This window comes from Lissotriton helveticus, chromosome 3_1, assembly GCF_964261635.1.
Source record: "Lissotriton helveticus chromosome 3_1, aLisHel1.1, whole genome shotgun sequence".
Lineage (NCBI taxonomy): Eukaryota > Metazoa > Chordata > Amphibia > Caudata > Salamandridae > Lissotriton > Lissotriton helveticus.
The window spans coordinates 1,430,695,644-1,430,722,258 of record NC_136061.1 but is presented as its reverse complement, the minus strand read 5'-3'; the positions used below and the strand labels follow the sequence as shown (position 1 = coordinate 1,430,722,258).

Genomic DNA, 26,615 nt, shown 5'->3' with positions numbered 1-26,615 from the left:
CCAAAACGTATTATGAAAATGTATACGTGGGTGAAGTTGACTGTGAACATGCTTTTAATTTAGAGTACTACACTAAGGATTTCCTGAAGGGAATGCAAGTAATTCCAAATGTGTATTTTGTATGTGGAAGAAATGCTTACGTGAGACTACCTGACAACTGGTATGGATCATGTTACTTGGCAATTGTCTTCCCCAAAATATATCATGCACAAGACTTATTGATCATTGAGGGCCAGACATCATCGAGGGGAAGGAGAGATTTAGGCGATGCAGAAATGGTTGGAGATGTCTTTGGAGCTATGTTCCCTCTTTTGGGAATAATCCTTAATGATGTCAAAATTAGACGACTGGCAACAGTTGTCGACAGGTTGTCTGCCAGCACTGCTCAGTCCTTAATGCTGGTAGAAGGAGAGATGCAATCGATAAGGGCTATGGTTCTTCAAAATCGGCTTGCATTAGATGTCTTATTAGCAAAAGAGGGCGGAGTCTGTAAGGCTTTGAAGGTTCAGGAATGTTGCACTTACATTCCAGACCTTTCAAAACCCCTTGAGAAAGTTATTAAGAACATAACTAATATACACAAAGAGATTGAAGACTTGAGTAGAGAAAATGTCTGGGAAAAGGTGGGCCACGGAATGAGTACAGTTGGAGGGTGGTTTTCCACCTTAGGTAAAAGCTTTATTTGGTATATCCTAAAGCCCATCATCATAATATTGATCTGTGGGATAATATTGTGGGGATTGGTGAGGGTATTCAAATGGTACAGAGCAAGAAGGTCAGAAAGGGCCCAAAGAGAACAGTTGCAGAGATTGGCTGCCATACAAGATAATCAGTACAGGAGCCTGAGAGCTCTGGAAGCGCAGAGAATGCCAGCAATAACTGCAGTTTAAATGTTAGTGATGACCCCGAGAGGTCATCAAAGGGGGGAACTGAGAGAGCGCAAACTGATATAAATGTATGAGTACATCACACTTACCTATAGTAAGCACAAGTCATGATGAGAAATGCCATGAGTGCTAATAGTATCTGAAATTATATTCTAAATGTATAGCTAATATAGAGATTTAAGTAGAAGTGGAACTAATACAGAAATGTGTGACATTATATGATTTTATTAGACGTGATTATTTTGAATCTATGTCGTGTAGCTGTTAACATATAAGATGGTCTGTGGTAAAACGCAGAACGTGGTAGGCCTCAGGGCCAGAGTTGGAGCTAAAAGGGAAGGTGTTTCTTTTCACGACACAGATTGTTTAACGTTTTTGGTCATTGCATTAATGGGCCATGATTTAGAGTAATGTTTTCTAAATAATAGAATAAGAGTTTTAACATGCTTTAATTAAATGAAGAAATTGAATGCTATAATCCTAATGTGAAATATTGTAGGCCTGAAATGTTTTAGCATTGATTTACACGTACATGTCTGGGCTGAGAAATGTTGCAAGCCTTTTTAGAAGTCTATGAGAGTTGGGTTCTTGGCGGCAGATATCTGTCTGCAACAGGAAAGGGGGGATCCAATTATAAGTGAATGAATAGAGGTCTGTTCAGTAGACGGCCCAGACATGGAGGAGGGTTCTGGAATGTTTAAGGGGTATCAGCGGGCCGGAGAAGAGACTGAGAAGCAAGGTCAACTCTAACGTCTGAGGCCCAATACAAAGCATCATGGAAAAAGCCTGAAGTTGCACCACGTGAGAGGCGTTTCGCAAGGGGCGTCTCAAATGTTGTTGACTGTTTTGTATTAGGGACAGCACCCCTGGGTGGAGTTAGAGCAGAGACCTGAGGACCCTTTAGAGAGCGGATGGGTAGGCAGTGAGGGGTCATGACTGGAGAACTTTAGGTTTTCACCAAGAGACTTAGAGTGGGTGACTTCCCTTGGGGGTCATTCATTGCTGACACCTTTGTTAGGTTGGGATTTGGTTAAGTAGGGATACCATCTAGAACAGGGTAGGGACGCCTAACCTGTGTTTGTTTTCCTCCAACCTAAATGAAGGAGAGATATGCGTCTATGCTGATAGCTTTGCTATTTTTAGAACTTGTGTTAGTGATTTCTGTTGCTCGTCTGAGGGCTTTTCGAGAGCACATGTATGTAATTGGACCTGTGTATCTCGTGAATCTCATTCTGAGATGCTTGTATTTGCAGCTCATTATATCTTTACAATAAACTTTTGAAACCTAGAAGTTGTCCGTGATCTTTGAGAGTAGAGTCCTTTCTTGGGTGAACTAATTTGCAGATAGGTGTACTGTTTCCTTCCAAGACAGGCAATAAAGGTTCAGTCGACCAGATCGAGGTTTGGATCAATAGAGATAAGGTATCGATCAAAATCTCGCCCTTTCAATAGCATCACTGAGTACAACCTAATGTAACACAACACCATGGGGCACAATTCACACATGTATTGTCAATCATCTACATGTTTGTTTGTGGGCATTCTCTGACTCCGATCTGATCCTTTCGCACCATGGCAATAGTTGTAAAGACCTACTCCAGGGTGAGAAGGGAAACACATATGCCCCCACAAGAAGTGGGGGTACAGGGGAGAGTTTTCTTCAAGGGGAAATCTGCTTTTCCTAGAGAAAATAAGAAAGGTTTGTAGAGGGGCTCGATTTCACAGTGAGGAACTATAGGATATGCATTATTCTACAGTCACATAACATTCCCAGAAGCCTTGTGCATCTTTCTAGGCATTCATTTAAGATTGTGAATAGGAAACACCAGTAAAAGATAATTCTATACTTTTAGTTTTTTTGTTTTAATAGAACCCAATATCTATCGGATGATTTGTGCATGTTGCAAACGTGAACCAGCAGCTACTCTTTTATCTAATGTCTCTACAAGTTAAGGGCCACTCAAATTATACAATTCTTTACCTGAAGCATTTTCTGCATAATTATTAATTTACTGCACTTATCACTCTATCCAATCTGCTGCCTAATTGTCAGATAAAAAAAATACTAGCTAAAAAGGATAAAACGTAACAAAACAAAACTTTGCTTAAGGTTCTGCCCAGGGACAAGGAAGTAGGCAAGGTTAGATGGTCAGTTTTAGTTGATTTCTGTATTCAAGAGTTAAGTTGACACTTATGGGGTGACATGTTTGCCCATTGTTAATGTGCATTAGAATGATACGCTAATGAAATGGTGCCGCCATGCAATGTACCACATTATACCACATAAATTGCTTTCTCATGCTGTTTAATTTAACCAGCCCTATCGCATAATTTGATCTTCCATTGTCACATTATTCCAGTGGCCGTGACAGATGGTTGGGAGCAAATCTGTGATATTCAGTGTGTACACTGGGATGAAACGAAGTATCTCATTGGCCACTGTAGTACACTGATAATAAGATTGAATGTGAATGGTCCACTCGCCATCCTTTCTTTGTTTAATTTAGGATCATGTTATTTGGGAAACATCCTTTACAACGCAACTTTTACCACGCAGTGCCTTTACGACGCAACTTTTACAACGCAAACCATTACAACGCATTGCGCTGGGGGGCGCTCTAGGATAGGGAATGTGTTTAATGTACTATCCAACACCTTCCCTACTATCCACGGGGACTGGAGTTTGAATAGTAAATTAAACAATTCACTATCTAGCGCCTAAAAGCACTATGCGTTGTAATGGTATGCGTTGTAAAAACAGCGGTGTAAAAGCATGCGATGTAAAAGCATGCGTTGTAATGTCATACATCCTGTTATTTAGGAGCATATTCCCCAGTGTTTGCAAGGCTTGCTTTTCATAAATGGGAGATACTAGCTTAATGGCCCCAACACTAAGGGCTGCACGTAAAGTGCAAAGATCCTGTTTAATTCCTAAATTCAGGTAAATTAGCCCACCAAAAAAGGAAGTAATGATAATCCTAATAAGAGACATGGTGAGTAACTCCCTTTTTCAGGTGCCTTGCACCTGCCTCCGCCGGTACAGCTTTGCTGATATGTTCAGAGAGATGCAGTAGCACAGTGAATCTAGGAGGGGCAGATTTTCTATGATGGCTACCTCATGGAAAGAAAATAACTCGGACAACATTGTTTTTATTTTATTTTACTTGATTTGCTAACCACATTAAAAGCCTAGATTTTCACCAAAGGACCTGTGTCTAAATTACACTATATTTCCAATCGCCTGATAATACTGCATTTGGGATTGAGATTTACCTTTTTTACATTCTAATTTAATTTTACTCTTATCTTCTAAAAAAAAGTGGAGAAAATGTCAAAATATTACCTGAAGCCCTGATGAGTTTGGCGATTTTCGGCTCACAGACCAGGTACAAGCTTTGGCATAGCCTATAGATCTTGGTGTCAAGTGCTAATGCATGCCGCATTACTACATTAGAGCGAGACATGTAGGAGGGGGCAGAGAGGAATATAGTTGTAAAGTAATCCCTCATGCGTTCAATTGAAACACTTGCTTGGAGGTGAATGGACTCACAAAAACAAGCAGTAGAATTCGTTTGGGGGTGACTGCTCCATTGGGCTGAGTCAAGACTTCACTGACAATTTCTCAAACCAATGGCTGCAAAAGGATGATTAAAGCACCCTATTGTTAAAAGGTGCTGGTACAAAGGCCACTATATAAATATTTTAGCAGACGTTTGTTTGACGGCTGTACTGTTAAAACAAAGACCTAAAAATGTGCATGCTTCCCTTTGCAGGTGCCCTAAAACGCAGAAGAATCTTGTAAAACTATCTGTTCAAGCATGCCTCAAACTGATGTCTCACACCACTGGGATCAGTAACCGAGGTATACAAGATTAAGAACTCTCTGCACATACTATCCAAAATCTAACTGCCTTCAATCCACATAGTCTTTCTTCCTTCCTTCCTTCAAGGTACCTCCCACCTCACCACCATGAAACTACATGCAATCTTACTGATGCCTGAACAACAGGCACTTAATGATATATCTTTCTCCTAAGAATAATGATCATTGTGTACCATGCACTGAGAAACCCATTATTCTCCCCCGTTTGGACTGCATAACACATTTAAAAAGTCATAAAACATAGCACAGAAAGGAAAACCAAATAAACACATTCTGTGCCTTACAGATTACTGAAATTTGCAGTTAATAAATAAATACAAAAAGCCTGGAAAGGAGGATACGTGAGTCTATACTTTTAAATAATGGACCTGTGGTCTGAGTCCCAATGTATAAGTTTATCAGTGAAATTTGTGATATGTTCATTATTCAAATTGTTGCTCTATTATTAGCTGGATAGATATAAAAATATATTGTCTATGGTTGTACTGAATGAATTGGTCTATCTGTGGTTATTACATTTGATGCTGCATTTGTCTAAGGGTACATGCACCAGTGTTCTTCCCAGAATTTAAGACGGGCAGAGACGTTCAATTGTTTGCAGTAATTTGTAGTGGGTGAAGGGAAGGTCTTCACCCGCAAAGTCAGGAACGTTTACTGTTCGTAAAGAAGGGTAAAGTTTTCCAACTTTGCCTGAGGTGAAGCTCCGCTTGATCCGGCCATTCCTTGCTCCTGTGAGGCAGTATAACAATTGTTTTTCCCCTGCTGTCATCCAGAGTTGTGGGGGTGCCTCTGCACCACTCATTTTCCCACTGCCAGAAATCGAGCCTTTAGACTTCCAGCAGCAGCGGGGAGCAGGATACATGTGGCACAACCCGCGGCAGACAGTAACTACCAAGCAACGTGATGGCGACCCTGAGTACATACATTCCAACATACCCGATTCAGGCGGAAGACTCACGATTTTTAAAGCTCTAAATCATTTTATTATAGCTTTCCCTCTCCTTACATTACTCCTTTTACTGCAAATCAATGGAGGAAATTAAAGCCCCGATTTATTTTTGAAAACCTCCCTTTTTCCCACTTACAAATGTTATAAGTAGCAATATACTTAGTCATGCCGATTCACAACGCCCTTTTTTGCCCCCTTTTGCAGTTCTTCTTTGCTAGGCTGGTAGTTGCACACATTTCTAGTCGGGTGTACAGTCAGGGCAAGTGTCGACACGGTAGATAGTTGTACCCTGCACAAGCATTCCAGGCGGAACATGGGTCCAAGTGTACATGATATCTACTGAGCTCTGCTCTTCGCAGTCATGTACCACAGGTTTGTTGTCTTTAGCATTTTGGGTTCCACTTACTGCATGAGCCTTTCTAACTCATATCCAAAGTGACTAGAAATGGTTCAAGAAAGCCTTTATCTCTAAATCGTTTTTGCTTCGGCCTTTCAGATACCATACATAGAAACAAGCGCCAAGGAGCCACCTCAGAACGTTGACAAAGCATTCCATGACCTCGTCAGAGTGATCCGGTGAGTAGCGAAAGACTCATTCCACTCATACACCTGAGACGCAGGGCTATTCAGCACAATTTTGGGCTTATAACTTGTTTGTATTTATCCGCGACTCCCTGAGCTAACAAGAATTCACTTTTTATGTAACTCACAGTTGCCTTATCGCTCAGTTTTTTCCAAGCCTATAGTAAACTGCGGCCTAGAAAATTCATATTGTGTTGATGTGCACATTATGTATGATTAACAAAAATGTAAAACTATGGGCGTAGGAATGGGAAAAGTAAGGGGACTGGCCTATGAGTGTTGAGTTGTATACACCACATTTGTGCTACCACCCACAAAGTAGTAACTTTTTAGGAATTCTCATACATGTAAGCATGCACAACCTGCTCTTCTATTTTTAACAGTAACGAATAATACAGGTAAAACAAAAATACAAACCGACAATGTCCCTACCCCTTTGCATAAATAATGTCCACATTGGATACTTTATCAAGACATAAATATGCGCGCTAAATGCCTAAATGACTCTGTTCCCATTTTCAAATATATAGGCCGTAAGTTTATTGAAGAATGTGGATAGCAAACTCCTGAAGGGCTTGGTCACGTTTTAAAAAAAACATATTGAGGTCAGCATATGCATGAAAAGCACAAACATGACTGTATAAATTGTATTCAGCAACAAACCTAGTATACACAATCGCCGAGGAGATGTGGCCTAGAAGCTTGAGCTGGCGCCTATCAAACATGGGGACCCAGGTACCAATCACAGCCTCTGGTGCTTGACTTTGCAAAATTTGGTTCTGGGCAAATCAATTAATCTCCCTGTGTCTAAAAATGTGAAATAAAATGTAAGCTGTATTTGTGTAATTCTCCACTTGATGTACACCTTGCTTGTTTCCCCACTGCCCACATAATGTACAGCGCTCCGCTGCTCCATATCTAGGTTCTCCCTATGTAAATACGAATACACACATCAAGTGGTAGAAACAATACTTAACATACTTAGTGGACTGAAATGAGGTGGTAGAAAAATGGGCCCAAAATAGTAAAATAGACTGTGATCAGTATGATAAATTATGTTGCAGAGATCTGCAAGAAAGCTCAGTCGGCATGCTGTCAGGTTGGCTCGCTCTTTCTATCATACCAGGTTCACATATTATATGTTGGTGCTGGCAATACTTTGCAGCAAGACCAAAACCTACAGAACACAGCTGCTCGGAGAAAGGAAAAACACTGCCGCACGAGTATTGTCGCATGTTGTTTGTTATGGGCCTTATTCCCTCAGAAAGATGTTCATACTCTAGGCCAGAGCTCTAGAGGCAATTGCACCTGTTGTAAATAATTTGATAGCAGAGGCGTTTTGACTTTTTTACGCTCTGGATTTTGTGTATGAGTGTGTGTGCACACGTGCCTGCGTGTGTGTTTGTTATGATGCTTTAAAAAGCACAGGGCTTACATTTCGGCTGCAGTTACAGGCTGGGTTTCTTACTGGCTCCTGCTTGATCGTATTGATTGAAGGGACAATTACATTGATGTTATTGGGTGACTAGCCCCTACCCATAACTGGCCTTGGGCTACTGTCGCTCATGGATTTAAGGTACGTGCCACAGGGATGTGATGTCTCTTGGGGGCATCTTGCCTACTAAAGGCATTTGTGTAAATAAATTCCGTGAGCTAACATATATGCCAGCACATTCAACTACAAATGTGAAGATAACACTTTGTGTTCATAGATATTTATTGGTGCAATGGGCATTGTTTTCAAGCTATTTAGGCAAAAGGCAGAGTCACCTTGAGAGTGGCCACGTGTTGATTAATACATTTAAGGCATTGATCTATGCAGCTCTCAGTGCATTTGTTTCCTGGGTCCTCTTCCACAATACCCTCAATGCAGACCTTCCAGTACCACAATGCTACAAACTAGACGAGTGGCCAGGCTGACATATAAAGTGAGTGGGCACAGGGGCGGCCTTAGGCATGTGCAAGCTGTGCACCTGCACAGGGCCACCAAACCCCAGGGGCCACCACGCCAATATATATCCTTAATATAATAATCCTCTGAGGATGGATATGTATTTGCGTGGCGGCCCCTGGCAGGGATTTGGCGGCCTCCAACTCTGTTCCACTTCCAAACACCCTGACCCCCCCCGCCCCCCTCTTCACTGGGCTCCGCGCTCCGCCCCGCCCGGACCCCCTCTTCCGGGGCCCCCTACCTACACTCCCTGCCCAGGGCCGCCATGAGCCTAGAGCCGCCCCTGGTGGGCATCATAGGACGCTGATACTACACCTGCCCCGCTAGTCAATGTGACTCTACAGCAGGGACCCTCTTACGAGCGAACTGGGCAGCAGTGGCAAAGCTTTCATTCATAGCTCTCAGGTAACTCTCATTTGCAGTTTGACTCAATTTTATCTACATTTTCCCTCTACATATCGGTAACTCTTCCTTACTATATGGTTATTCATCTCAACATACATTTCAGTGGAAAGCTAAAGTTGGGCCAGATTTCTGCAATAAATTGACTCTCCAAACTCTGACAGATTAAAACCTGGTGCCCAAACTAAGAGGTCATAAAGAGGTGGGTGGTAATGGCCTCCCCCCCCAAAAAAAAGAATCAGTGGATATCCCGTCCATGGGTGTAGGAAGTGTGGTGGGCATGGGGGATATATCCCCCCAGATTTTCGAGTGGGGGCGGTGGGAACAAAGGGTGGGAGGACAAGGGGACAAAATCATTTCCCTTCTCCCATCTGTGATTGGGAAGGCCGTTAGCAGGTGAAAGTGCTACCTGTAATGGCCCTGCACTTAACCTGTGACGTGCCTCCAGTCACAGAGGCTACCCGCCCTGTGCCCTTTGTTATGCTGTCCCCCTCCACAAATTCTTTGTCGCTTCACCGCCACAGCTGCCTGCAGTCTGCCGCACTGCACTGTTGTTTGCTGTCTAAATGTGGCCCATCTCAGCACTCCTTATCTGCTGCCAGGGGGGGGGGTTAAGCGCGGCTGTCGCAGATCACAGTTGCCTCTGGTGGGAGCTGGGGCTTGAAAAGCGGAATCATGGCTCGCGTATGGCACCTTTCTCTGAGCCTTCCCACTCCACTAATGAAGCCTAGTATTGGTAGCAGATGACACAGTATCAGTAAATACACTATTTTGGACTCCCTGACTTTCTTTAAACACAATAGTGCATTCTGGAATATGTAGTCTTTTGTTACATCAGCTTAACCAAGTAGACTAATACACCTGGGGGCAATGACAGGAAAAGGGAAAGCCAATGACTCGACCAGTATGTTTCTAATGATATGATGGAGATATGATGGAGACCTCTGACCAATGACTTGACCATTGTGTGTCTAATGATATGATGGAGACCTCTGGTAACATTGAAGGTAAGCCATGCTTATTCAGGCAGTACCTCTCTGAGCCAGAGTAAAAATATGAGGACCCTTTTGGCAGGCGCGCCAAGTGTAAAACAGGTTGCCCCATTATCAAGTCTACCATTAATGGCCTGATAAGGTTCCCAATTTAAAACTTAATTTTCCCACATAGGCCTGTTGTGCTTGTGTTTGATTCACAAAAAGTGCAAGTGATTTACTCACAGAATTACACCAACATTTGAAATGTGAGTAGCCCTTATGACCTCACTGCATCAGTTGGCGCCCTGTCCACCTTTAGAAATACCAAGCCTGCTAGGGCATCTTCTTGAAACACCCAATAAAATGATTGCCAAGTGCTTTAGCACCACATGGCCCCTGCGCTGTCCCTCTGTGTTTGTCTGTGACAGCTGTGGGTCTTCTTGAATTAAGAACACTCAAGTGGGCTTTCAAGGAAAAACTATGCCTTTGAAGACCTGTACTGATTATATTTTCTACAGAGTTACTTTAAATTGTAAAGCTCCAAGTTGAGAGTAATCATAGATGAGGTCATCAGCCAGTCCGGGCTCTTTATTGAGCAGTCCTTTGCATTCTGGTACTTGTATTTTTACGCTTTCTACAATAGGCATGGACTTTGAAATCCAGGCATGCAAAGTACAGTGGACCAAACATCCAGAACTGTCTGAAGGGCCTACATTTGACATGTGGCCAATTGGCAGCTAAGAGCGTAACAGCTCCTGGCATGAATCTGGGTTCAGGATGACAGAGGGATGATGGCTTTCAAAAAATGCAATCTGCAGAATTCACTTGTCAACAACATGGGGCCATTATGAATACTTCTGGATTGCAAGTCGGGGTACAAACTCAGCAGGCACTTGTAACTTTGCACACATCACTGGTGAAGCCTCATCTGCAGTATTGGACCCAGCCAGGCAGGTCACATCTAAAAAAACAATGCAAAATGATCAATGGGTCAGGCAGGGACATATTCAGACACCTTCATTTGAGAGGACAAGATGTGCAAGAACCAATAAAACAACGAGGAAACAGGTCTTCCCCATCCACACACTCAGGATCTGTACCTACATCCCTGACCGCCCCAAGGATGATCCAAGTTAGGGACTAACTGAAGATGCTTGTATTAAAGAATACAACATCACCACACAGTCAAGAGTCCACCTCCTATTGTAGTACCCAGGATCTCCCACTCAGACTCACTTTCTGGTTGGATCTCTGCGTTTTGACCATGTACAGTACTCCGTTGCCTTTCAACTACATGTGCACTTTACAAATACTGTCAATGTGAATACGATGGCACAGGATTCAAGTGACAAGTCCTGCCTGTGGAGGCTCCATATTCTTGCATGTTCCGGGGAGGCTATGTGTGGAGAGGTATGAATGAGAAACAGCAGAAGCTGTCTACAGTGCAGTTGACAAGTATTCTTTAGCAGTTGCACCTTCCAACAATTACAGATAAGAGACTGGTAGCTGATGATGCTCTGAAGCAGTATTCACACTTATGTAATAGTAATGTAAGTACTCCAGCAGAAGTAACAAGGATAGGAGAAGATATATTAAAATGGACTCGGATTAACACCAGAGTCAGTTGTGCTGAGTAAGCACAGTTAACTTGGAAGACTGTTTTGGGCAGAAGGGGGACAGGGACTCTGAAATGAGGTTGACCCTGTTGTCATTATTTCTGGTCATGTGTCTTGCAGGAGAAGAGAATAGGGGGTATCTTCTCTTCAGGTAGGAGATTAAATGCAGAAAGGGAGAGACTAGCCACTCTGGCATTTCCTTTGTGGGCTGCAAGCTAAGGATGCTTAATTTAAGTTGGTGGCTACAGGTGGGGCCCAGCTGTATTCTTTTTAGAGACTGGTACATGTTTTAAAAAATCAGACTGTAAAACAAAACAATAGAGAGAAAGGAATTAAGGGGTGTGGGCAGAAGGAGGAAGGGAAATGTGGAAAACAGTGAAAATGTAGAAAGCAAAGATGAAAAAGAACCTGCAAGGGAGAGATAATGTGGAGGGAGAGTATGTTGGTGGATGAAATCAAGAGTTTGACAGCCTTGGTATTCAACAACCTTGGCATTCGCCAGTGATGCATGCAAGCTTTTCCTCAAACAAAAATATGATGCTATGGGACCAATTGTATCTCAAACAATGCTCAAACAGGTTTATAAATCACCTATCCGATCCTATTTCTTTTTTTAGAAACAATCTCTACAATTCAAATATGTCTGTTACCCGCCGCTCTCTCAATAAATGAATTGTATTCACCGGATATGTCTTCTTTTTTTGGAGCTTTAGCTGGGGGTCGCGTAACTACTACTAAAAAAAGAAATAGGATCGGATAGGTAATTTATAAACCTGTTTGAGCATTGTTTGAGATACAATTGGTCCCATAGCATCATATTTTTGTTTGTGCATGTTCTTCCCAGATGCTTGTTTGGGTTATATAGGGAAAACCCCTTCCTTTTTTAAGGTGCAAGCTTTTCCTCGGCATTTTGCAATGATGCATGTGAGCTTCTACTCTGGTTTGGCCAATGATGCATGCAGCTTCTCCTCGGTATTTGACAATGATACATGCAAGCTTCTGTTAAAAAAAAGAAATTGGGTCACCTGCACTTACTCTTTTACAAATTAAGCTTACTGCCTATCCAACAGTGCCCCCATGGCTCCCTTTATCTCTCAACCTCCTGGAGTTTGGGGCAGATTTGAACATTTTTGTTTCCAGTGTGGAGCTAAAGGCAGCAGAATTGATGGACAAGCTTCTGTTACCAATGGTAATGTAATGTCAGCAGAGGGTCCTACAGGCTGCAGATTATACAGGATGGGTAGCCGCCCTCATTCTTGCTCGATTCGCCTAGAAAGTGATCATAAAGTTTCCCCAAACACACCAAGGGTGATGTCTAATAACAGGTCTGAGAGCTGTAAAATGGGAAAATACTTTTTTTTGGGTAGCAGAATCACTCATTTTCTTTTAACTGATTGTTTTGATGTTACTCTTTCTCATGGCACTAGTCTTCGTATATGTATGTATGTATGTATGTATGTGGTATTTCTTTAGAAAGAACCCATGCAAAAGGCAGCAGAGCACTGTACAGGATCAAAGACAAGCTCAAAGTCAACCAGTGGTTGTAGCGTTAGCTGGTTTCTGGGCTATCAATGCTTTGTGAAGTAGTGTTCTTTAAAGCAGTGATTCTTCAATGTGTAAAATTTCCACCTGCTGGGATTCCACCTTTCATACAAAAAAAATAACATAGTATTCACACTATTTTTCATTTGTTTTTTAAGTCCTTGCACTGCCATTAACTGCCTATTTGGTACTGACTTCCCTATATAGTCTGAGGGCCATGACAGAGTGGTGGAATAGAGGTTAGAGGTTCCCTGCACCATGTCTAAGCCTTCAAGCATCATGGTGCCAACCTACAACAAGGTAGAAATGTCAAAGTTAAGTTATCATTGGATCTGCTTTTATGTAGATAGCTGAGCTCTTGCCAGATATGCTGAGGGATTTTGGACTCATCAGGCACCGCTTAACGGGCTTGGAGTCTCACACAACGGGCACTTGTATAGGGTCACTGGAAAGTCCACAAAGTTGTCCCTGTCCCCCCAGAAATGCAGTGTCTCCTACGCCCCTGATCCCACCAGCCCTTACATTTTTTCAGGCAGGGTAATTGCAGTTTTTTTCTGAGTTGGGGCCTCATTCTGCTCTGTCAGAGGAAGTCCCTTTGTAGTAGACAGCAGTCACAGAACTGCTGGGTCTACGGTGTCAAAAGGCCCACCCGAATTACAGCAGAGCTTCCACCGTTATTTCTTGCCTGTCGCCCTCTGTAAGAATATAAAAAAAAAATTATATGAATGTTGGGAATGACACTCCCAGCACATCTGAGGCTTTGCATTTTAATTTTTCAAAAACAAACAAACCACTTTGGAGGATTGTCTTTGAAATAAATAAATAAATAAAACAGAAAAAATGGCCGGTACATCATCCACTATGGCATCCCCAAGGGCACCTTTAGAGAACATTGCCACCTGACATGGTACCACACTCGCCCCAGCCGCTCTGTAGCCTGCCTTCTGATCTGTAAATCAAGTCCAAAGCGTTACCAATACCAAAAACATTTTACTATTCAGACGCCAAAGTATTGGCTTTGTCAGTGCTTGTTTGAAAGCCGATGCTGCTCTAGCAAGCTGCCAGTATTTAAACTCTTGTCTACCAATGAGATCACAAGTATGTCCTTTCAATTAAAACCATGAGCACAAACCTCTGCCACGGGAGAAGGAAAACTTGCCTTCTTTCAAAGAGTGTGTCATGCTGTTTATCCTTGCCAGCTGCTCTGTAAATACTGGGCATAGGTCTAGTGTATAAATCAGACTCCTCTCCAAATAAAATGTATCTCTGGCGTGTCTGTAATTATAAAGCACGTGTTTTTTATCTTCGGGAAAAGGCATTCTTACACTCGCCTACGGAAGAGCTGTCGACATCAAACACAATGAATCCAGCTCTTTCTGTAAACTGGGGGGCAGGGGGGTGGAGAGCTTTCAGGCCTTCGAGGAAGAGGACGTCTTTGCCTTGTTATCTTGGAATCGCATTTCTCGCGTCGTTCCCTCACTGTGGAATATTTCTACTTGTGGGGGTGGATTCCACATATTTGCCGAATGCTGCAAATTCCATCCATGCATAGCATTGCTATTGGCTCATACTCTCATGATCATTGTTTATAGACTGTCTGCCTGGAAAAAGGCCCCTCTATCGGCGCTAGATAGCTGTGTTTTTCAGATTCACAATTACTTCAAAATTAAGAAGTGGAGCGAAAACGAAAAAGTTATATAGTCAGCAAGTGCTCAGAGTTGCAGTTTATTGTTAAATCATACTTGCTCTGTAATAATGAAGAATGCTAACATTTGGAAATACATTTATTTATGACAATCAAGTAATGACGTAAATTAAATAATTTTACATTGCAGTGGCAATCGTGGAGAAACCATTATAAAGTGCAACAACCACTGCCCCAAACCTAACCTTTGATTACTATTGATTACTTTTAGGATAAGTTTTGTATCGAACCCCTATCCTACCCTTAAAATATTAATACAGAAAAAGAAAGGCATTCAATGTTTAATTATTTGTTTATATACTTACTCAAACATCCGTCATAATCACCTTTTCTTTTTTGTGTTTTCTTGTTTTCGTTTGTATCAGTTTCTTCTTCTTCACACGGTGCCATGCACCTCTTGTAGTACAAGGCTGCCTTAAAGCATGCATGGGTTGCATGTATGTTCAACCATCATTCTAGGAAATATATATCTGGACTCAGCGCTTAACTTGTAAAAGAATAAGTGTTGTGGCCCAGACTTTTGCTCAGTGGCCCACGGCTTTTGTTACTGAATGTTGGTATACCGAATCCAAGGCTTTGTAGTCTTGACTCCACCTCCTGCCTCTTTAGTCCACACCAGACACCCACAGTCCCTTTATCTCACTCTTGCAGGTTGTTTTCATCTCTTTTTTCTCCCTTTCACATCGGGTTTCAGTCTTTCTCTTCCTCTTTCCTCCATGTGTTTCTCTCTCTTGCTCAGACTTAAATCCTGATCAGGAAAAAGAAGCGCCAGGCTCCAAAGATTAGTGCAGGTGGTCTCACCTGCACCCCACCTCAAATTAAGCACTGATCTAGCCTAACTACCAGGCCATACACTGTAGCGAGCTGTCCAGATTTGTTGGCGTTAAATTCGGGTCTGAGGTTTGCCCGCCTCTCTCCGTAATTGACAGAGACTATGCTAATTAGCTACACATGTAAATCCCGATTATGAGATGGGTAGTGCAGGGGGATAAAATAACCGATTCCAGCCAGTAATTTCTCCACTGCACTGGACATTGACAAGGTATTTCACCCCAAATAGACAGTAACATGCAGTCACATTTTCACCTGGGAAAAATCTGTATGTAACCCCATTTCTTGTGGACTAATGGGTCTATTTCTGCTCCCATTTACCACCTTCTCTGAGCATGTGATAAATAGGTGCTGGGGCATTGCTGCGGGTCGGGGGCTCGGCAAGTGTAAATGTAAATGTCGGAATTTGTAAAGCGCACAGCTACCTCGACCGGAGGTGTCCCGGCACTGTCCGTATACCGCTTTGGAACCCTTCCTGGCTTTCCTGGGAAATGTCCACTCCTGGGCACTCCCCAGGTGCAGCCAGGCATCCCAGCGCTTTTGGGGCCGTTGTGGAGACTAAGCAAGCTATTGCCCAGAGTTGCAGCGTGGGACCCATGATCGGAACAGGCACTGAGGCAAGAATATCCAGTCATGGGAATTAATGAGCCGGAGACCCGCCGAGGCGGGAATCGAACCCTGGTCCCTGGCCAGAGCTCTGCATCAAGGTCTGCCTGTTCTAAACCATTGAGTCACACTTCTCCAGTGTGGGGGTGGCATCTACAGCAGGGGAGACTGGTGCAGGCAGAAGAGAGCCTTCCATACTCTCAGCATACCATATGAGAGGGTCAGGGGCGCCAGGCTGCACCTATGCCGACAGCTCGTGTTCGAACCACACTCTATGTTACTACTCAGCTTTTACAGCCTGTAATATTGAGCTTGGCAAACCCGGGTATTGTGGAAATATGCTTTTTCTCCAGCATTGGAGCTTCCAAAGCCACTTGCTTTTGTGGCTGCTTTCCCAAGAATTTGTTTGTTTAATATCTTTTGGCACATAGTACATCCAAAGAAAAAAAAAATAAGTTACTCTTGACATAAAACCATCAATTTAAACAACTATATAGTGGGCAGTACCCAATTGTAGCCAGAGACTTCAATGTAACCTATAAGCCTGCGGTTTACGTCCAGGACCTCATCCAAGAGGATGAGTTAGCAAAAGGCAAAAACAAATTGCAAATACCTCCCCTTAAGAGAAGCACAAAGGTGGGGCAACAAGTCTTGTCCTTTACTCTAGCCTATGGAGTACGTGCATCCAATGGGCGGATGCATTCTGATTCCGATGCATCCTTTACCTTTAAAAGGGCAAATGCTCTAAGTAGGATTGACTATTTAATGGTAGATCTAGATCTGAGGCACAATATGCCTATTATACCCAGACATGATTAGTGCTCACAATGCACTGGAATTTGACCCATCCAATTATAGGCCAATTAGTCTTATGGATATTGCACAGAACATTTTTTGCAAACTGATTCTGACAGACATACACAATTGGATTGAGGAAAATAACATACTGTCACATCTGCAAGTAGGCTGTAGGGAATCTACAAGCACTTTGGACCAGTTCCGTTTTTATAGCTTCTTTGAGAGAAAGTCATAATTAGGAAGGGCCACCTCTATGTTGTGTATGAGATCTCAAGCAAGCGTTTGACTCCATCAATCGCACTAAACTATGGGCTGCACTGAAGGATCTAGGGCTCCGCATTGGTTTGTTACAACTCATAGTGTGTATGCACCAAGACAATTATGCTCAGGTTAGGTGGAACCAAAGTGGTGGACTTACTGAGAAGATAAAGGTGCAAAAGGGAGTCTGCAAAGGTTGCATTCTAGCCCCAACCCTACTTACTTTATATATGAACGGCCTAATTAATGCATTATTTGATTGTGGGGGTGACCCTCTCAAACTTGCGGGCACACAAATTCCCTCACTCCTGTTTGCTGATGATACGTTCTTGATCGCAAAACACCAATGGGCATGCAGAATGTATTAAATAGGTTTGCAACAGCTTGTATCGATTCTGGTCTTGAAATTACCTGCACAGAGACTACATTTTTGGCCTGTAACCCCCACCATTCCTTTAAAGGGAAGTTGAGGCTGGTTCAAATACACTTGAACATGTCATGGTTTTTGATTACCTCAGGGTAAGATTCAATAGTAACTTGAGATGGACTGACCAAATCCAAAAGAGTAGTCTTGCCCTCCAACATGTCAACACCGCAGTTGCAGAAAAACTCAATCTGTTTATCGCCCTATATCCCCAACTATTGAAATACATCGAACTAGGGGTTTGGGCGTTGTTCATGATGGTTCCGAATTGTGGGGTATGCAAAAGACAAAGTGCCTAGCGTGGGTAGAAAATACATTTATAAGATCTCTACTAAATCTTCCAATTAATACCCCACTATTACCATCAAAGCTAGATCTTGGGTTAAAGAGCATCAAGCCTATTACCGAACTGAAGGCTTTAGTATTCTGGGTTACACTATGGACTAGCAAAACCCAGATCCCAGTTAAAGAAACTGTAGCTGAAGTGCAAACTCTCGACAAAGCAGCCAGCCAAGTGAAGTGGTTTAGAGAGGTTAGGCAATGGTCGTTGAGATTGGGGCTGAGGGATATGTGGGAGAATCCCAAATCCCTGACAAAAGAAGCAATACCTCTTTTAAAGGCAAAGTTTTGGGTCATTATTCAGGATTCCAGTTTCAATGATACATCTCTGGCACCTTGACCAGAAGGTTTGTAGATTGTAAATCCATGTTTTTGCTTGAAGCTGTTTTGGATGAGATTGAACCTCCTCATTCACGAGCAATTTATCTACAATTTATGTCCGGAACTTTGCCACTGAATTTCAGTAAAAGTAAATGGAAGCAGGCTACTGTAACCCCACTGTGTCCTATATGCAGCCTTAGCCCTGAATCAGTAGACCATTTTATGTTTTTTGTCCCTCCTATGCACAAATCAGAAAAAGTGGATAATACTGGATTGTCGTCTCTTATCATTTGTGTCCAGCCGAATCTTTGCGAGTGTTAAGATCAGACACAACAAAATGGTTAGTGTTTGTTTACGCATTAACAAGATATTTGCTTTACGCCTGGCGCATTAGGATGAAGTTATTAACTAAACTAAGAAATTTGGTCCCAATATGATGTTATAAGGAGAGGTATATCTTTTTTATAGTGTCTTAATCGGTTGCCATTACTTAAGAAAATGGTCTTATGATGTCAGGGCAACACACTGGATGATTTAGGATAAGGGTCCATACGCCAATTGACATCTTGATTTTACTGGCACAGTTTTTTTAACGCTTATGACTATTTAAAAATATTTTGTATCATGTTTATCTTTTAAAATTGTGATCTTATTATGTTAAGTCTATTTTTTCAAATGTATTATTATTGTATAATGTATTTTATAAGGAAGATTTTTGTGTATATTTTTGTGAATGATCATTATTTGGTCGAATAAAGACCACTACTAACTATATATTAAGGATATATAGTGTTAGTACAATATTTCATCTACTAAAATTCTTACCAGACGTCACCCACCATAAATCATTTCCATTGCTCAGGTGACTAACCTCGCATGTGGAGTACAGTCACGCATGTTAAAAGTATTACCTATTACGATATGCAACAACTTGATTATCAGATTAATATGGGTTTCAGTTCAGGCCTAATCTGGTCACAAAAATAATATGATTTTATCTAAGATCAAGGGCTAAATGAGAAAGGTAAATGATCTAACACTAGTTATTCAGCATTGATATCATAAATAGATTAACACTCTTTCACCCATCTTCTTAAGCTGGTTCCCTCTGGTTTATTTAGCAATTTAAGATGTTGGCTTAAGTTAAATTCTTTGTACTTTCGTTCTTTATCCAGTGCTCAGTTTGTAAAAGTATAAGTGCAGGGGCCCAAAGCTTTGTTCAGAAGCCTGCGGCTGGTGCTATCAAAAGTTACATAAGAAATACTAAGGCTACATAGTCTTTATTCCACCCCATACCTCTTTAAACCACCACCAGACTCTCCCTGCTACTTTGTCTAGCTGTTTGAAGGTTCTTTTTCATCATGCTTTCTTCCTTTGTAGTGACAGTCCTTATCTTCCTCCTTCTTTCACTCTTTTTCTTTTTTCCTCTTTCTTGCTCTGAGATAAGTGCTATTTTGCCCTATCTGATACCACTGTATGAAATTAAGCACTATTGTTATCACAAAATCCCCCAGATACGTGCATAGAGAAGCTAGTTACATTGTTGTATTTTCTATCCTACATGAAGCATATTTTCTGTTTTAAAAGATTCTAGGGTTCTAGGGTTTCCACTGATGTGGGGTAACACTGGGTAACTCCCTAAGGTCTGAATGCTTCTGACATTACCAATGATGTAAAATTCGTGTTACAAGTCAGTAATGCCAGTAACATTTCTTGTGCCATTAGATCCTACTAGTTCGCATCTTTTGTCTGCAGGGGCGTTTTGAACCCCCGCTTTAGCATCTACAGGGGGATGGGGTTCTTGATGAGCCTCTTCTGTCTGCAGACAAAGGCTCATAAATAAAGGGAATTTGCGTGAGTGAGTGAAAGTATGGATGAATGGGCGTGTGAGTGAAACAGATAGAAGGATGTATGAGTGAGTGAAAGGGTGGATGGGTAGATGTATGGATGAATTAGTGAATGAGTGAAAGAATGGATGGATGAGTGAATGAATTGAGGAGTGAAAGAGAGGATGGACGGATCAAAGGATGGATTGATGTATACGTGAAAGCATGGGTAGATTAATGAAAGGGAGTGTAGATGTATGGATGAGTGAGAACGAATAAAGGATGAGAGGAAGTACGGATGCATGGGTGAGTGAAAGTATTGATGGCTGAGTGAAGAGGGTGGATGGATAGGTGGAGCATAAGAGGGAATGGATGGACGAAGTGAAAGGGTGAATAGGTGGATGAGCAAAAGTAAGAATGGGTGAATGAGTAAAAGGGGGGATGCTGGGGCATCATGACCCCCCAACCATAGCAGCTACAACAAGGTTGAAGTTCTTTATGAGCCTGTCCTGTCAGCAACTTGGCAGACAAAGGTGAGTGAGTGATTGGATGGATGCAAGTGGAAAGTGTGGAGTAGTGTGGCTCACTGGTTAGAGGCGGCAGACCCGAGAGCAGAGGACGGCCCGGGACCAGGGTTCGATTCCCGACGCGGCAGGTTTCTGGACCAGGGTCAGCGGACTCGATAATTCTCTCGCCTCGGTGCCCACTCTGATCAGCGATCACACTCGGCAACTCTGGGCACTAGCTTGCCTCATCTTCACTAACGGCCCCACCAGACCGCCGGGGATGCCTGGTCTCACCCTGGAGATACCCATTAAGGGACCATCTCTCAGGGAAGCCAGGAAGGGTTTCGCAGCGGTCGAAGCGCGGAGGTACCCCTTCGGGAGTGATTCCAGCGCTATATAAGCACATAATTAATTAATTAATTAAAGGTGGATGGATGGGTGAGTGATAGCATGGCTGGGTAGATTGATGAATACATGAAAGGAAGGGTGGATGTAAGGATGAAGGAGTGTAATAATGGATGGATGAATGAAAGGGAGGGTGGATGAATTAATGGATGGATGATTGAAGAATGGATGGAGGAGTGAGAGGGAGGATAGATGGATGAAGGAATGAAAGGATGGACGGATCGATGAGTGAAAGAACTGATGGACAAGTGAAAGGGAGGCTGGATGGTGGATGAGTGAATAGGTGTGTGGATGGATGATGAAATGAAGGATTAATGAATGAGTAAAGTATGAACTGATGAATGAGTGAAAGAATGCATGGATGATGAAACAAAAGATGGATGGATTGGATGAGTGAAAGGTAGGATGGACAGGTGGATGGAGTTAAAGAATAGATGGATGAGTGAAAGAGGTGGATGGAATGATTGATTATAGGATAGATGGATGAGTAAAAGAATGGATGGGTGAGTGAAAGGGAGGGTGGATGGATGGACAGGTGAGTGAAAGTTTAGATGGATGAATGAGTGAAAGGATGAATGGAAGAGTGAAAGATTAAATGGCTGGATGGATAAGTGGATGGATGGATAGGTGGAAGGGTGGATTGGTTCATGAAAGTATGGATGGCTGAGTGTAAGAGAGGATGGATAGGTGGATCAGTGAAATGGGGAATGGATAGAGTGAATGGATGGATGGAGTGAAAGGCTGGATAGATGTATGAGCGAAAGGATGGATGGTGGGAATGCATGGCAAAGGATGGATGAGTGAAAGAGTCAATGGAAAGTATAGATGGCTGAGTGACAGGGTGGATAAATGGGTGAGTGGATGGATGGATGAATGAGCAACAAATGAATGCTGGGCTGTCATGAACTACCAACTTTAGCAGCTACAGCAGGGGTGGAGTTCTTGATGGGCCTTTTATGTCTGCACCTCCTCAGACAAATGAGTGATACAATGGATAAATGGATGTGAGTGAAAAGGTGAATGGATGGGTGAATGAAAGGATGGATGGGTTGATGAATGAATGCATGGATGTAAGGATCGATGAGTGAAAGAACTGATGGACAAATGAAAGGGAGGCTGGATGGATAGATGGATGAGTGAAGAGGTGTGTGGATGGATGATGAAATGAAGGATTGATGAATGAGTGAGTAAAGTATGAACTGATTAATGGAGTGAAAGGATGGATGGTTGAGTGTAAGGATGGATGTATAAGCGGCAGGATGGATGAGTGAAAATGAGTCGATGAGTGAAAGGGAGCATGGATGGATTAATGAAAGAATGGATGGATGGGTGAAAGGGAGGATGGATTGATGAAATGGTAGATGAATGATGAAAGCATGGATGGATGAGTGAGTGAAAGAATGCATGGGACAGTGTAAGGGTAAATGGATGGGTGGAAGTGTGGAAAGATTAGCCAAAGGATAAATGGCTGAGTGAAGGGGTGGCTGGGTGGATGAGTGAAAGGGGGATGGATGGATGGAGTAGATGGATGGATGGATGGATGGATGAGCTAAAGAATGAATGGTTAAATGACAAAGGATGGTTGGATGAGTAAACGAATGGATAGAGAGAGTTAGTCTGTGGAGTCTCTAGGTCAGAGTTTCAACTTGGTCTAGTGTTTGCAGTTAAGCCTTTGCTCATGAAAAAATGGGGTTGATTAGTTTTCCTGGTCCTAACTAATGTCTATTTATTGTCCTCCAGTATTTCTTTCTACTACTAACCTTGGTTTGGCTGCCTCTTGGATTGCATGCTCTCCCTATTCCTGTTTGGAATTTTCGGATTCTATAGTATTTTTGCCTTAGTGTGATAGTTCTAGGGTACTTACCCCTGGATGTAGCAGATGTCTGTTGGCCTTCTGGGTTAGCTCCCATTGGTGTTTGTCTTCCAGGAGTCTTTGTCTGTAAGGGGTTTCGTTTCTGAGGGATGATGGGTGCAGCTTCTTCCTGGTCACATCATAGCGGACCTAGCGCCGAGATGCCTGCGGGCAATTGTTCGCGCTTAATAAATGCCAAAAATAAAAATAATAATAATAATAATAATAATAATAATTTTTCAGGACTTTTTTTACTTAGGAGCGTGGTAGAGGATGTGGGTAGTTGTTCTATCCTCAAAGAACATGGGGGCTCATGCATCATTGAAAATTGCATTTGCAAAAGGTGAGAATTCGCAAAATTCACCCGTTTGCGAATGCAAATTCATCATTTGGGATGCATCATAATTTTTTTATTTTTCGCAATTTAAGAAATAGCAAAATTGCGATTTCTTAAATTGCGATTGCATTTAAGGAATCTCAAATTGAGATTCCTTAAATGCAATGCATCAAACTTAAAAAATTAGCGATTTCGCTAATAAGGGGGGCAAATTACCATGAAGTTGACCTTCATGGTAATTTGCGAAAACTTTGAAAAATGCACTAAAGTGCATTTTTCAAAGTTCCATTTTACACACACTTATGCCCTTGGGGCATGTGTGTGTGCAAGATGTACTTATAGGCTGATTTCAGGGGTGCAACAGGGTGTCCTTTTGACACCCTGGCACCCTTGAAATTGCATTCTCCATTTGCGATTCTCTAATTGAGAATCGCAAATTGAGAATGTCTTCCCATTCATTCCTATGGGCCTCTAGGCCCATAGGAATGAATGGGGAGGTATTCCTTAATTGCGATTCGCAATTTGCGAGTCGCAATTAAGGAATTTTAAGAAATCACTATTTTTTTAGCGATTTCTTCACGCATAGCCTTTTGCAATTCTTTATTAGATAATCCTTATTTTTCGCAAATAAGGAATCGCAAATGGCATTGTTGATGCATGTGGGCCATGGACCGTGAGAAGGAAGATAGATGAGGAGGTGTTGTCCCAATGAACTAACAGTATTATTTCTTTATTCCAAAACCAAGTCTTCCTAGTCCCTGTCAAACACCCCCACTGCTCTTACACTTTGGTCATCCTCTTAACTCCAATTTGTCTGGCTTGTCATCTCTTTAGTAGCCTTTTTCTTTAACAAAAAAGGGAATAATTCTTAATATTGCAAATGATAAACTTCCCCAGAACCTTCCTTTTCTGGGGTAGCTGGTGATTACCTGTTGTCTGGGGATATTTAACCTAAAAGAGTAAGGATTGTGTCGAGGAAAATATGGACGTGTACTTATGAATTTTACTGGAAAGTAATGGGACCATTATTTATAGTGAATGGGATGGGCTGTTACATTGCAGTTCATGAAGTGAAAATAACAAATAGAAATGAAGAATCCCATTCCCACATTAGTTAGCGATGGCATGGCAAACAATTTTCTTCTTCTCTGATCCCTAAAGAGGAAGGAATGCTGAAGGATTTTGGTGAACAGGGTCTCCATCCTACTTAGTTGGTTTGGCAAACATTTAGCACTGGAAATTAGCACAGACCACTTAATGTGTGTCGATCTCCGTAAGAGAGTATTGGAGGTGAATTCCTCAGAATGTCCTCCCAGAAAAAAGATCAACACAAAAAATACTTAAAGATAATATGGCCACCACTGTTGATTTTCAGTTTGGACTTTAGGAACAAATGGTCATCAAAAGATATTTGAGAAGTTATCTCACCCTTTACGTATCAATGCATGCTTCATTATTTGATGACCTCTCACCCTGGGGTAGGAACAATGCCACCCAGTGGACTCAACTGAGGAAAAAAATTCCCTGGGAGTTCTTATAAATCTAGTTAACTAAGAAATACTTGTTTCAGGCAAAACTAATTAAAACATAGGTGCACTCAAAGGTTTCCTTTCTTAGTGAGTAGCCCTGGTATCATTTAAAAACCCTAAAAATTGCCATTTTGTGAAATACAATGATTCACCAGGCCATCATGATTCCATACGTTACCAAAATATTTTAACCTATATAACAACCTAAAAAAGGTCAGAGTATAAGGACTCCCTAACTGTGGTATCTAATCAAAGCATGCAAAACCAAGGAATTAATAATCCCTACCGGTCCCTCATTAGGATTGCTTTGAACCAGATTTATATTAAACTACAGGCGTGATAGCTTAGTGTGGGGGACGTCTCTTTCATATACACACATTCGTTAGAAGGTAGACATTACCACTGCACTTAGCGAGGACACCTCCACTGCTGTAATGTGGGCCCACATTACGGAAGTGGAGGTCAGTGAGAACCTTTTCTTCCTAAAGTCGGAACTGAAAATCAACAGTGCTGACCATATTATCTTCAAGTTTTTGTTTGTGTAGACTCCCTAATGTGTGTCCCAGAGAGCACATGGTAGCTGCTGGACTAGCCTGTGAGGGATGCACTTGAATTATCTGCAGCTCAGTGCTTAGAAAATAAATGTGGTCATCTTTTGGTGGTAAAGAGTAGGAAGCCTGACTCCCTCCACCTGAAGGTTAAACCATCTTTTATATCCCATGTCAAGCACCCTAGGTGTGCTCTTTGATTCCAATATGGGTTTGGCACTGCATGTGGGAGATTTCTCAAATATCTGTTGTTCTCAGCATGACAACCATAGGAAAGGAGATGTGGTATGGCGGCTAGAGCTACAGATTGTGGAACTGAATAATCAGGTTCAAATTCCAGCATTGATTCAAAGTCCTGTGATTTTGGGCAAATTAATCAATTTCCCTGTGCAAAAAATAAATAAATATGTGCAATGTAATCTTGTTCTCTTTTAAAGTGCTCTAATGCCCAGTGGGCCACGTTTGTGCTATAGAAAATCATGGATTTCCATTCTACCAAGCACTTCATGACTTTTTGGGATCCATCAGTCACTACCTACTTGAAGCTGATGACTGAAATGTTCCAGATGTACCACACCACATAGTCAAAGTCCCTTTTTCAAAAATGCATTACTTATCACCTTTTAAAATGTCAGTGTAAGAACTTGTATTTTTCATGGCACCCTCAGGTTGCTTTGCTCATCAGATTTAGATCATCTACATCTTCTTGGCTTATGCTGACTACTGAGGGTGATTGTGAGACTTATTAGTTTGAGCAGTGCTTAATTTGAGCTAGCGATTTCAGTTCGGGCACATCTGCAATAATTTTTAGAGACCAACACTTATTTTTCCTCATGAGACTTTGACCCAACTCAAGTAAGAGAAAAAGACCGAAAAGGGGCAAAAAAGGAGGAAGAGAAAGTTGGAAAAACAGTGACAAAAAAGAAAGCAGGGATGAGCAAGAACCTGAAAGAGAGAAATTAGAGGCAGGGAGTGTCTGGTGGTGGTTGAAAGAGGCATGAGGTAGGTTCAAAACTATTCAGCTTGGTATTTGGCACCACTGACATTTTTTAGCTTCTGAACAACAATTGGGGCCTGCATGTATTTACATTTTTTTATTTTTTACAAATTAAGCAGAGTGTGAAACCAGCAGAATATGATTCCGTGCAAGGTCTGAGGACGTCAGCAGATCTAGAAGGGGGAAGGCAGTGGGAGACTCCTATCAACACTCCTCTCTCTTTTCTGTAGTGTGTATCCCAGCAAATTCTCACCTATGTGTGGGGTGCAAAAAAGGCAGTTGTGCTTTGTGCAAATGGCATTGGTATTGGAGGCTGTTGCTTTAACAGCATGTAACTGAAATCCCGCAGCCTTTCGTGTTCTTAATTGCTCCATTTGCATTGATCTGGTGGGATGTCGTCATCATCCTCCTCCCTGGAGACCGTGTGCCGCCTTCTAAAGAAGCCTGGATGCTCTTGGCAGTGAGCCCAGCAAAGCTGTATGTTTCTGCATTCAGATTTCCTACATTGACAGGGCTGCATGCTAAAGAGCTCAGAACAAGTAGTTTA

General features: G+C 42.1%; 1 protein-coding gene across 1 annotated transcript in view; it reads left to right on the top strand.

The window, feature by feature from the left end:
- Positions 1-26,615, top strand: part of MRAS (muscle RAS oncogene homolog) — a 261,349-nt gene that overhangs the window by 216,892 nt on the left and 17,842 nt on the right. The window contains exon 5 of the mRNA XM_078682089.1: positions 6,216-6,295. Within this exon, the coding sequence (XP_078538215.1) occupies positions 6,216-6,295 (80 nt within the window). The remainder of the gene's footprint in view (positions 1-6,215; positions 6,296-26,615) is intronic.